Source organism: Cyprinodon variegatus, unplaced genomic scaffold, assembly GCF_000732505.1.
Source record: "Cyprinodon variegatus isolate N-32 unplaced genomic scaffold, C_variegatus-1.0 Scaffold1081, whole genome shotgun sequence".
In the NCBI taxonomy this organism is placed as follows: domain Eukaryota; kingdom Metazoa; phylum Chordata; class Actinopteri; order Cyprinodontiformes; family Cyprinodontidae; genus Cyprinodon; species Cyprinodon variegatus.
The window spans coordinates 246,006-257,353 of record NW_015151534.1 but is presented as its reverse complement, the minus strand read 5'-3'; the positions used below and the strand labels follow the sequence as shown (position 1 = coordinate 257,353).

Below are 11,348 nucleotides of genomic sequence, written 5' to 3'. Positions count from 1 at the left end.
ATATATATATATATATACATGTATATATACATGTATTTAAATATATATGTATATATTAATCAGTTTCAGCTGCTTTGTTATTAATGAAATTAACAACAGGTGCACTAGAGGGGAAACAATGAGACGACAATCAATACAGGCATGATTTTACAGGTGGAGGCCACTGACATTTTTCCCCCTCCTCATCTTTTCTGATTTTTTTCCACCAGTTCTGCATTTGGCTAGGGACACTCTCAATACTGTTAGCATGATACGCTACCTGGACCCTACAGAGGTTGCACAGGCAGTCCAACTCCTCCAGGATGGCACATCAATACGTGCCATTGCTAGAAGGTTTGCTGTGTCTCCCAGCACAATCTCAAGAGCATGGAGGAAATTCCAGGAGACAGGCAGTTACTCCAGGAGAGCTGGACAGGGCTGTAGAAGGTCTACAACCCATCAGCAGGACCAGTATCTGCTCCTTTGTTCAAGGAGGAGCACTGCCAGAGCCCTACAAAATGACCTCCAGCAGGCCACTGGTGCGAATGTCTCTGACCAAACAATCAGAAACAGACTTCACGAGGGGGGCCTGAGGGCCCAACGTTCTCTAGTGGGCCCTGCGCTCACTGCCCGGCACCATGGAGCTTGTTTGGCATTTGCCACAGAACACTGGAATTGGCAAGTCAGCCACTGCCGCCCTGTGCTTTTCACAGATGTCACATGTGACAGACCTGAAAGGGTCTGGAGAAGCCATGGAGAACGTTATGCTGCCTCTAACATCGTTCAGCATGAGCGGTTTGGTGGTAGGTCAATGATGGTCTGAGGAGGCATATCAATGGAGGGAAGCACAGACCTTTACAGGCTAGACAGCGGCACCCTGACTGCCATTAGGTATCGGGATGAAATCCTTTTTACCCATTGTAAGACCATATGCTGGTGCAGTGGGTCCTGGGTTCCTCCTGGTGCACGACAATGCCCGACCTTATGTGGTGAGAGTATGCAGGCAGTTCCTGGAGGATGAAGGAATTGATACCACTGATTGGCCCCCACGCTCGCCTGACCTAAATCCAATAGAAAACCTCTCGAACATTATGATTTGATCCATCCGACGCAGCCAGGTTGCACCTCAGGAGCTCAGTGATGAGCTCAGTGATCTGGGAGCAGATACCCCAGGACGCCATCCATCGTCTCATTAGGAGCATGCCCCGACGTTGTCAGGCATGCATACACACACGTGGGGGGAAATACAAATTACTGAATACAATTTTGAGTTGCTGCAATGAAATGTCAGCTAAATGGACTAGCCTGCCACATAATTTTTTTCACTGTAATTTTTGGGGTGTCTTTGAATTCAGCCCTCTGTAGGTTGATAAATTTCATGTCCGTCAAATGATTTGGCACCCTTTGTTCCTAACACATCACCCAGTCCATATCAATATAAATAAACAGCATGATTCCAATTGAGATCTGATGTGTTTTTAAAGTGTTCCTTTCTTTTTTTGGGGCAGTGTATATATTTTGCTGTCTAGTTTTCCTTCCTTGAATATGTCTGCATCCTCTTTTTAGCTCAAATTTAGTTTTTTTCCATAATTCCTTAATATATCTTTAATTTCAGAATCTAACATTGGTAAGTCCAAAACTGTAAAAGTTATGCAACCTGAAAGGGGAATGTTTATAAACTGTTATTACGTTTATGAAAACTTTCAAACCTTTATCTAAATCACCTTCTACCAACATCTGTGACCTGTCATCACTGATATAATGAGCCTGGAATATATCAGTGACCTAAGTTTTAAGGTCGCCCTCTCCAACATGGCGGTTTAATTCACGCGCCAAATAGTGCGGTATATCGTCAGACACCAGTAGGGGGCGACACGCAGCGGAGCAGCTTTTACTTCCTCAAACAACAGCGAGCTAACGTCCAATCAAACAAGACCACAGTTTTGAATGTGAGCCGATACCGAAAAACTACAGCACCGATACTAATCTATTGGGCCCCGGTTCGCCATTTGGGACTTTGTCCTTTTTTTGGCTCATCGTCACCTTTGAAACCCCAGCGACCTTTTTATCTTCCACAGTTATTTCATGGGAACCCAGGAGGGAGAGAGAAGTAAGGCTGCCAGGACTGTCTGGGTGAAAGCTAGCGACACGTAACGCTCACGGCTAAAGTTGTTTTCTGTGTTGCTGCTGTTGCGAAGGCTTTTAGTTGGACATCCGTTTGCTAGAGACATCGTTAGTATGAATAATAAAGGTCACAGTTTATCCTTATACGTCAAGTTTCTGTTAGCAGCCGTTAGCAACGTTAGCTTGTTGAATTCAAACAGTGTTAGAGAAGGCGCTGATGTTCCCATCAAGTTTGGCTTGTTTTAAAAACCAAAACACTTCTTGCTTTTGTTTAGAACATACCTTCGCCATGTAACAGTAGTTATTATTAGTTTTAAAATGAGTGTTAACCCATTTTAAAAGAGTGAGTGACGGTGTGAAAGTGAATAAGGAACACTTTAAGGATGTAATGAATGAGGAAGAAGGTGGGTAACAGCGCACAGCAGGAAGTAAAGGAAGCTTTTCCAGCGATTGGTCTGAAAAAAATTGTTTTTTTATTGCAAATTAATAGTTTAATAACATCCTTGGAGCGGGAGGATGATGGAGGAGTTGCTAGGAAGGCTGCTGGCTCAGATTTTCATGAATAAGTGTAATCTGAAGAGCTGGAGTAACTGGGAACCAATGCAGCTAGACAGACATATAAAGATGTAAGAAAGAGCGAAGAAGCTAGATCAAAAAGATATCTCTATTTATTTATTCCTTATTTTTAAATGAGAGGATGTCATTGGGCAGCAGATTGGTTTCATCCAGAGACAAATATAACAAATGTTTTGTTTGTTTTGGTTGCTGATGAATAAGGAGTCTGTAAAAAGTGAATGTTTTGCAAAAGTACTCATGCTAATTTATTTGTCTTTTTTTTATATTTAATGTGTTTTTTAAAAGGTTTTCTTGTGATTAAACAACACAAAGCGTAGTCTTTCTGTAAAGTAGCAGGGTAGTGGTACATGGGTTAAAAAAAAAAGATACCAAAGGAGAATCTGAGGCATAAAGTGGTGTTTATTTGTGTGTTCAGCTTAGTTGAATCACATCTTGCTTCAGGGTCTCTGCCAGCTCTGAACATCTCTTTGTCTGCTATATCACCAGCGGCTAACGTTAAACATGACCTCTTGTGGCTTTGTTTTCACAAAAACAGTCTTGTTGTCATGTCTTCACAAAGCTGTACAAACCACAGTGGTAGTGTCAAAATATTTCCCCACCTTAGTGGCGGACCAACGCTCAACTCACCAAAATGGGGTGAAAATCCATGGTGGAACGTGGTGCATTGCACTACGTTCAGTCTTTCAGGCAATCATTCCCACGCTGATGGTGAACAGCTTCATTGTAACCACAGCTGCCCTGGTGCAGGCTGAGAGGAAATTAAATCTTTGACTCAACGTAAAAATGACACAAGGGGTCGGCAACCCAAACTGTTCAAAGAGCCATATTGGACCTAAAACAAAACGACATTTGTCTGGGGCCGCAAAGATGTAAAAGGCTTACATAAACCTTGCATGGCAACACAGACTCTAAGTGTACCAGCCCAATATTAAAATATACAACAAGCATTCATGGTTAAATGTTTATCCTGCAGCAAATATCGCATCATGTGACTACTCTGCTGTACGATATCTGTTTTTTTAGGTTTAAATTCCATTACAATATTAATATACTAGGTTTTGTTATATTGATTAAATCTTAGAAACATGATAAAAAAAAATCACATTTTTGGTGTTATTCCTATTTTAAGGAGGCACTACCTATTTGATCTGTGAATGGCTTTCCATTCTCGCAACAAACCTAGCAGCAGTAGCGGAGTTTGCAGATGCAATCCCCTTCTTAAATATATCTTTGCGCTCCTCTAATTTATCCAGAAATAAATGCAATCTAAATGCAAGCCCTTTTTATTTCACTAGCAACTTGGTGGTTGGCTGCCTATTTAGCCTGCCTTCAATGGAAATGCCTTTCCGAATTACTCTTTTTATTTCTTGACAACTTCTTGTTACAAAGCAAACATTCAGGCAATCCTTTCGCATTGGTAATGAAAGCAAATGATTTGGTTCATTCTTCTTTAAATCCTCTCTTCTCATAAGTTATCTTCGATTTTTTCCCTTTGAGGTCCATAGCCCAACACAGACCCGCCAGTTTGTTTGCAACAGCCACCTGCCTGGCACCGAAACGTGCTGAAATGTCTGTGGAAGGCTATCTCACAAATCTTCATTGACAGAAATGTTACAATTTATCGTTTAAATGTATTTACTATACAGATTTTAAAGCCATAACAAGGCTTTGTTGGGCTACTCTATAAAGCTTGAAACTAATCGCGCCATTTTGAATTTGAAAAAGCTTCCTTGATTGGAAGCGAAACGTCTTCAAACTTGGAAAACAAAGTCCAGTGGATTATTCTTTTTAACACTTTTGGAACACATTTTTAAAGCATTGGAAACATAATTAATGTTTGTTTGAACTCCGGCACTCCATATTTAAACAAGCAAACAAAAAAAAAAATCCAGGAGGGGTGCATTAAAGAGCGGCGCGACCCCTGCCTTACATCGATTACAGCCCCTCTGCAAAATTTACCTCTACCTTTACGCTTGGCTCCTTGGTCCTCATCATGCTCTCAGTTTATTAATGTTCCAGGCTTTCACTGAACAACTAGTTTAGCACAAGTAAAGTCTGGATTTAGATTTTGATATTTGCACATACTTAACAAATGTAAAATCAAACATATTCATATATTTCAGTATTTTCAGTTTTATTTAATTTTGGACATATTTTTACTAAACATAATGTTTATATTATTTAACAAAAACAAAAAAGAAATCTGTTAAAAACCAGTAGATATAATTAGTTTAACAGGAGAATTAAAAGGATTCGCTGATGGTAACAACCAGGGTCTTTGTGGATGAAGGCAACAATCAGGGGTCTTTAATAACAGAGGATCCTCTGGCTGCTCTATGTAATTTGGAAAAGCTGCTTCAAACCAACAGATAGGACATACATATAAATATGTTACAATTATTAATGGGTTTACTCAGATGTATAGAAATAGTAGCATCAGAGTGTCATAGTGGGGGAATTTAGAGGAATTGCAGAAATGTGATGCTAGGTGCTTTGGACTATTACAGAGGAGAGATAGTGGATGGAAAACCACAGAGGAGGTTCATTGATGCATTAACAAAGGATAAGGAGGAGACTCTAAAGCTCCTAAAACTAATCCTTCCATGTTGTTCATTACTGAATACATGTAATCCTCTGTCTGTCTGAGGGTTACATAAAAGTTTGAGTCCAAACAGTCAAACATTTCATCCTTCAACCAGATTGTTGATCTCTGTGATTCAATTAAAAATCATGATTATATTTTCTCACAAGAAGAACTTCTAACTAACCATTGCCCTTTTTTCCCCTCCACAGACTGGGTTGATGTGGCAAACAATCTCCTCAGCAGGTGTAACGTAAACCTTAGGGTGGGGGTGCTGTCGGACTGCAATGCACATGTTTTCATCACTTTATACGAGAAGATCCTCGGAGAGACGGTTCCAGGTAAGCGCTGCATCTAGATTAAACGTTTCTGGGGATGACCTGGTGACCGGGTGTTTATCGTGTGTTGGTGGACAAACTTTCCTTAAGACTCTGAGATCATCCAAAAGCTAAATGAATCAATGAAAGATTTCATATCATGATGATTAATGACGTGAATAGAGAATAATCAGCCCCAGTATAACCTTTTACTGTTATGTAACATGTTTACATTCTTAATGTTTAAACAAGTTGTGAACTGTTTCCTGAAAACGCAAACATCCAGCTGCTTCCTCCTGTAAACATCAGTGAAAGTGGAAGTTCAAATTGATTGAGGCATGTTTTTAATAATGAAGATTTGTGCAGTTTATACTGGTCCACAGATTTTTTTATAACTTGTTTTCCTTTGTGCTGATATGCATTTTTTTATGTTTGCGTTAAGATTTTATTAAATCGCCGAGCAGTCTGGAAGATGAGGTCCACAATGTTCAATCTGTGATTGACTCCCTGTCTCTGGATTACCTTCAGATCAGCCTCTCCCACATCACAGGTAAGGAAAAATACATTTATCTGTTAGTTTCTGTCTCTTTAACAGAGAGTTTAGCTATTTTCTGAAGTAGTGTGTTGAAATATTCAGGGTTAAATCGTAGACCTTATTCAGTGAGTTTGTATTTGCAGGAGAAAATGTGGTGAGAGGAGACAAAGAGTCGATCAAGAACCTCCTGGAAATCTTCGATGGTCTCCTGGAATACCTCAATGAGGAGTCACAGAATGGCGGCACGTATAAATCATACATTTATCTCATTAGCTTCATTAATGTATTGCTAGGGCTGGGCAATATGACAGAAATAAAATCTCTTCTTTTTTTAAAAACAAATCCAATTGATACATTTTTGTTTTTCCCTTTAGTTTGAAAACAAACTAACAATGAAAGAAATAGCTTTTTAAAACGTATTCTCTTATTTTAGTCACCCCTTATTGGAGTTGACCTGATGACAAAATGAATACAAACACAAGCTGTGAGACACACTTGTTAGACAAGCTGGCCGCTCTGCCGTTGTAAACAGTAGGAAAGTAATAAACATTTATCTAGTTTATCAGTTTTGAGTGAATGGCTGTGTCTGAATGTCTGACTTATTCACTATATAGGGCACTATATAGCTGTTACGCCGTTTTATGAGTGTCCAAATGTCTGGTGGATGAAAAAGTAGTGGACTCCAAATTCCCCATAAAGCACCTTGAAAAGGAGTGATCATCCATTGTCACTAGAAGAGCAGATATATCCTGAAATTATTTCCGAGGAGAGCTCTCCTCGCAAAGCATTATGGGATTTGGTGTCACACTGGCCTGCTGTTGCCTACGGCTGTTGCCTACGGCTGTTGCTACCCGACAGTGGCAACAAATAACAAAGATGGGGCAGGAATCGTGCGTAGAGGTAGAGTCATGTGACCAATGGGGGCAGAAAGTGGTGATTATCTGTCCAAACGGTCAGTTAACTGAGTTCACTATAAAGTCCTCTATATAGACCCCGTTCTATATGGTGATTGAGGGGTTTAAGGGCTGGTTATCCTCCCGCAGCAGTGTGTCACAGTGAGGTTGTCGCAGATTTTTTTGATTTATGCCCAATTTTGAAGCGTGGTCTGCGCTATGTTATTCCACACCACAACGCAAGAGGGACAATTAGGAACTAGCTGTGGGTCTAGATACAGCCAAGGCGACAACGGAGGGACATAACGGTGAAAAGGAGTGGGGATCCAGGTGGAAAAAGGGTCAGAGCGTTGTCGTGCACCTTGCTTCTAGCTAGTCCATCTTCACAATGGTGGTCATACTAACAAAACAAGCAGGTAAGGTACCAAACAGGTAATACGTATAGTGTAGAGCGGATGTAGATTTGACCAATCAGAGGCTTCCTGTCTGTGGCACTGACTGCAGTCAACTACAATTTTGGAGGGGTGCGGCACAGTCAGGGGGGGCATGTCTGCGTTAACTGCGACACACATGCAGACGACCTGGTTTCTGAGTATAAACTGGCCTTTAGGGCGGATGTTCGGACGCAGCTAATGTGTATGAACAGTGATTGGCTGATGACAGTTTAAACTTTGGAAGCCCAGGAATGCCTTGGTGGGATGTAATCCTAATTTTCTTTAACTGAATCATTAAAATTAATTTAGTGTCCAGAATTTTTTTTAACTTTTTGCAAAGTTTAGAAAACGATTTGCTTTTATCAAACTATCACCTTTTTATGGAATTAAACTTCTCAAATTTCAGAACTCTTTACTGTAATTTGCTCATAAAAATAGAAATGCTTTATCTAAAAACTTTTTTTTATCTTTTTATTCAGTTTCCTATTGTTATTGTGTGGATTTAACTGTTCCTGATATTAGCACTGAGCTAATTTTTATGGTTATTTATGTGTTCTCTCTTTTAGTCAACTGTTTTTTTTCCTCATGCAGATGAACTCAATGACCCTCAAAGTGGAGATGAAGCAGATAAAAACAAGAAGCCATCGAAGGAGCCACAGCAGGAGGAGACGGCGGTGTCACCCGGTGCAGAGTAAGAGCTACTCAGTACTCCAAAAACATTAGGAAGCATGAAATCACTCAGTGGAAGTAATTTTGAATAAAGTGATTAATTCTGACACATTATGAGGAAACTTATTATACCATTGACCCATCAGAGTTTCGTAGGTTATTATTAATTTAATTTAAATGTAATTTGTCCTCCAGGAGCAATATAAGAGCTCAGTGAAGCAGCACAAACACAAAGGTATTAAAAATAGATAAGAATTGCTGTAAATAACGTTGGTAATTAAATTAAAATGCTGCAAAAAAAAAACATATTATATATAATGTATGAAACAAAGCAAATTCCCAACCTGCATTCCTAACATGGATACAAACACCTGCAAACCTTCATCCGTACCATATGGAAATCCATGGTCACTCACTTAATCATACACATAAATAAGATACCATTTTAAAGACTGTGTAAAAAAAAAAACAAATTCAAGAAGAAATCAAAAAAGTTGGAGAAAAAAAAAATTTCTTATTTGCTTTTAGCCTCTGTAAACCAAAACCCAGCAGAGTGAGAAGTTCGCAGCACATGACTCAGGTGGTTGACAGCAGCTAACCCTGCTTACAGCCTGCAGCTGTAAAAACTGAAAGGTCAATACGATGCTACATGAAAGGATTCTGACACATACATTTTGTGCATTTGTTGAATCAAACAAGCAAGATTTTACACCAAACTCCTTTTTTAGGGGTTTAGCAATCGATTTATCAAACCTGCCTCATGACCGTTTCTTGTTTTATTCAAATTGATCTTGCTTGGAGTCTTTTTGAATAGTTTTCTTTGTGGGTTTCTTTTCATGTGGAAAAAAAAAAAACCCCAAAAGAGTTTATCCAACATGTGAATTTCTTTCTATACTAAAGGATAGTGTTGCTTCTGTTTTTATGGAGAAAAATAAACAAATTAATATGATTAAGGTAAACTGTTAACCTCTTATGAAGCTATAACCTGCACTTTCATAACATTGTAATAAAAGGAGGAACCAAGGATGAACTGATGCATTTTAGCTGTCTATCTGACGTATTTCCCTATAGGACTGATATCATAGAGGCTAACGACATGTCAGGCTATATATTTTAAACAATCCTTAATCTGACTTTCAGAAACACTGAGGAGGCTGGATCGGCCTGTGGGCTCGACGGTTTTGGAGGCTCTGATCAGATATTCACTAACAAACAAGACGGTAAATGCATGTTTCTTCTGATTGGGGGAGAAAAGTGTTTTCTAAGCATTTTTATTAATTCTTTGTCTTTTTTTTATTCCTGGGTTTGTTAAAAAAAATCTGTTGTTTATAGCGTCTTTCTATTGAATAGTTTTATCAAAGTAAATCTAGAATATTAACTTGAACAAGTTGATTAAAATCACTTTTTTTTTCTAAATCTTTGTCCTCGTAGAAGAACCCGCTGTCCCTCCAGAAACATCAGACAGTGTCACAGGTCCTGTTGACAATGGGAGAGCTCCACACAGTGAACAGATCTATTCAGCCATCCCGTTACAGCCACCCAACCAGTGTGACACCCCCCACTCTGTCCCTGACGTCGCCCCCCAGTCCCCCAGCTGTCCTCCAACAGCTGCTCCCCTCATCCAAGGACCTTCAGAGGAGGAAACGCCTGAGCCAGCACAGGCTGAGGTACAACATACAGCTAGCGTGACATGAACACTCTTCCTCTAAAGTTTACACTCAGTTTGCTTTCTACAGTAGCGCTTCCTATCAGTGTTTTATCAGAAGGATACGGGGATGCTGACTCAGCCTCAGCGAGTCTGAGAATAGGAGACGTTAGCCTGTTGTTCCCAGGCCAACATCCTCCTCCCAACCTGTCCTTCCTATGTTTTTGTCAGGTTATGTCTGTGTTCTAATCCGTTCTTCTTAAGCGTTTGAGTTTTAATTTAAAATATTTTTATGCAAATTCTTATCATATTGAAGTTGTTTTGCCACAAGAGACAGAAACCTAGTCAAATATCCTTTATGGGTGTGAGCGCTTACAAGCTCAACCTACAGCCTGATTCTTTAGAGGCCAAAGTATATCTTTGATCCTCTTCTTAGGATGGGAGTTTGTTCACTTACAAAGACTGTTTTATTTTGGTTTGTTTTTTTTTATTTAAAGTGGAAAGAGGGAATCACAAGAACATCAGACTAAAAAGAAAACTAGAATTGTTTAGCAATAATTCGTAAGGCTTGTTCATTCTAATTACGTCTCACCATGAAAGGGTGTGGTGACGGTTTACTGGATGTATCCAGTCTGTCTCAAAGTCAGCGGCCTTTCCCATCCTTCCTTTGCAGCATTTCCTTTCCTCACCTTGCTAACAGGGTGAGCTCTTAGCAGAGTAATTTGGAGCCCTGTAACGAGCTAAAGCATTGCAGATTTCAGTATCTTTTTTTAACTTAGAAAAATTCATGCGATCAAAGCAGAATAGAGTTTGAGTTCAGCTTCTGCCAGTTTCTCAAAGGATGACTGAAAAGTGCCTATTGTCTAATAGCTGCAATATGTGCTACTATTTACCCTTTATTTGAACCCAATTAACCTAACATCCTTTACCCATTTGTCTGAGCATTTTCTTTTTTTTATTACTTACATGGAGAAAAGACAAATTGAAACAAATGAATGTTTTTATTGTCAATTTTGCTCAATTAGCAGAATTTTAATCTGCAACCATTGCTCTAAAACCCTTTTAGAAGAACACAGATACTATTAGAAAATTTTGTTTTGGATTTAGACAACTAAAGGAAAAATTTAATTATGTTGATTTTCAATAGGTTTAATATTACATTTTTGCATGTAAGTTAAAAAAAAACAAGAACAGGATTATTTTACTTTTTTGCATTTTTGTTTTGAAACAGGAAAACACAGAGAACAACACACAGGTTAGCATTTCTATGAACATAAATTCATTTTCTTTTCCAGAACGCTAACATGGTAACAGAGAGCCTGACCAACGGAGTGATGTCCCCCACACCAAGCTCGTCACCCGGTGAGTAGTGATGCCTTCCCTGCATTGGAGCTCAAACATGTCAGATTAAATTTGTTAGCGATCACTAGTGTAAGGAAGGCTTTTGTGATTTGAACCCATTCACGTTGCCTGAATGACAGGCCTGACCTGATGGTAGCCAACAGATGGGGCTGTTTCCAAGCTTAAAGGAATAGTACAACCAAAACATGATTAGCCTTCATTTTCTACTCACCCCCATGCTGAACAACACTCTG

The 11,348-nt window shown here is 39.4% G+C and overlaps 1 protein-coding gene across 1 annotated transcript in view; it reads left to right on the top strand.

The window, feature by feature from the left end:
* The first annotated feature begins 1,892 nt into the window (after nt 1-1,892).
* cep95 (centrosomal protein 95kDa) overlaps nt 1,893-11,348 on the top strand; it is an 18,768-nt gene continuing 9,312 nt past the window's right edge. Inside the window, exons 1-7 of the mRNA XM_015400194.1 lie at nt 1,893-2,089; nt 5,473-5,601; nt 6,020-6,127; nt 6,256-6,354; nt 8,031-8,130; nt 9,249-9,328; nt 9,540-9,775. Of these exons, the coding sequence (XP_015255680.1) occupies nt 2,065-2,089; nt 5,473-5,601; nt 6,020-6,127; nt 6,256-6,354; nt 8,031-8,130; nt 9,249-9,328; nt 9,540-9,775 (777 nt within the window). The 5' untranslated portion in view covers nt 1,893-2,064. The remainder of the gene's footprint in view (nt 2,090-5,472; nt 5,602-6,019; nt 6,128-6,255; nt 6,355-8,030; nt 8,131-9,248; nt 9,329-9,539; nt 9,776-11,348) is intronic.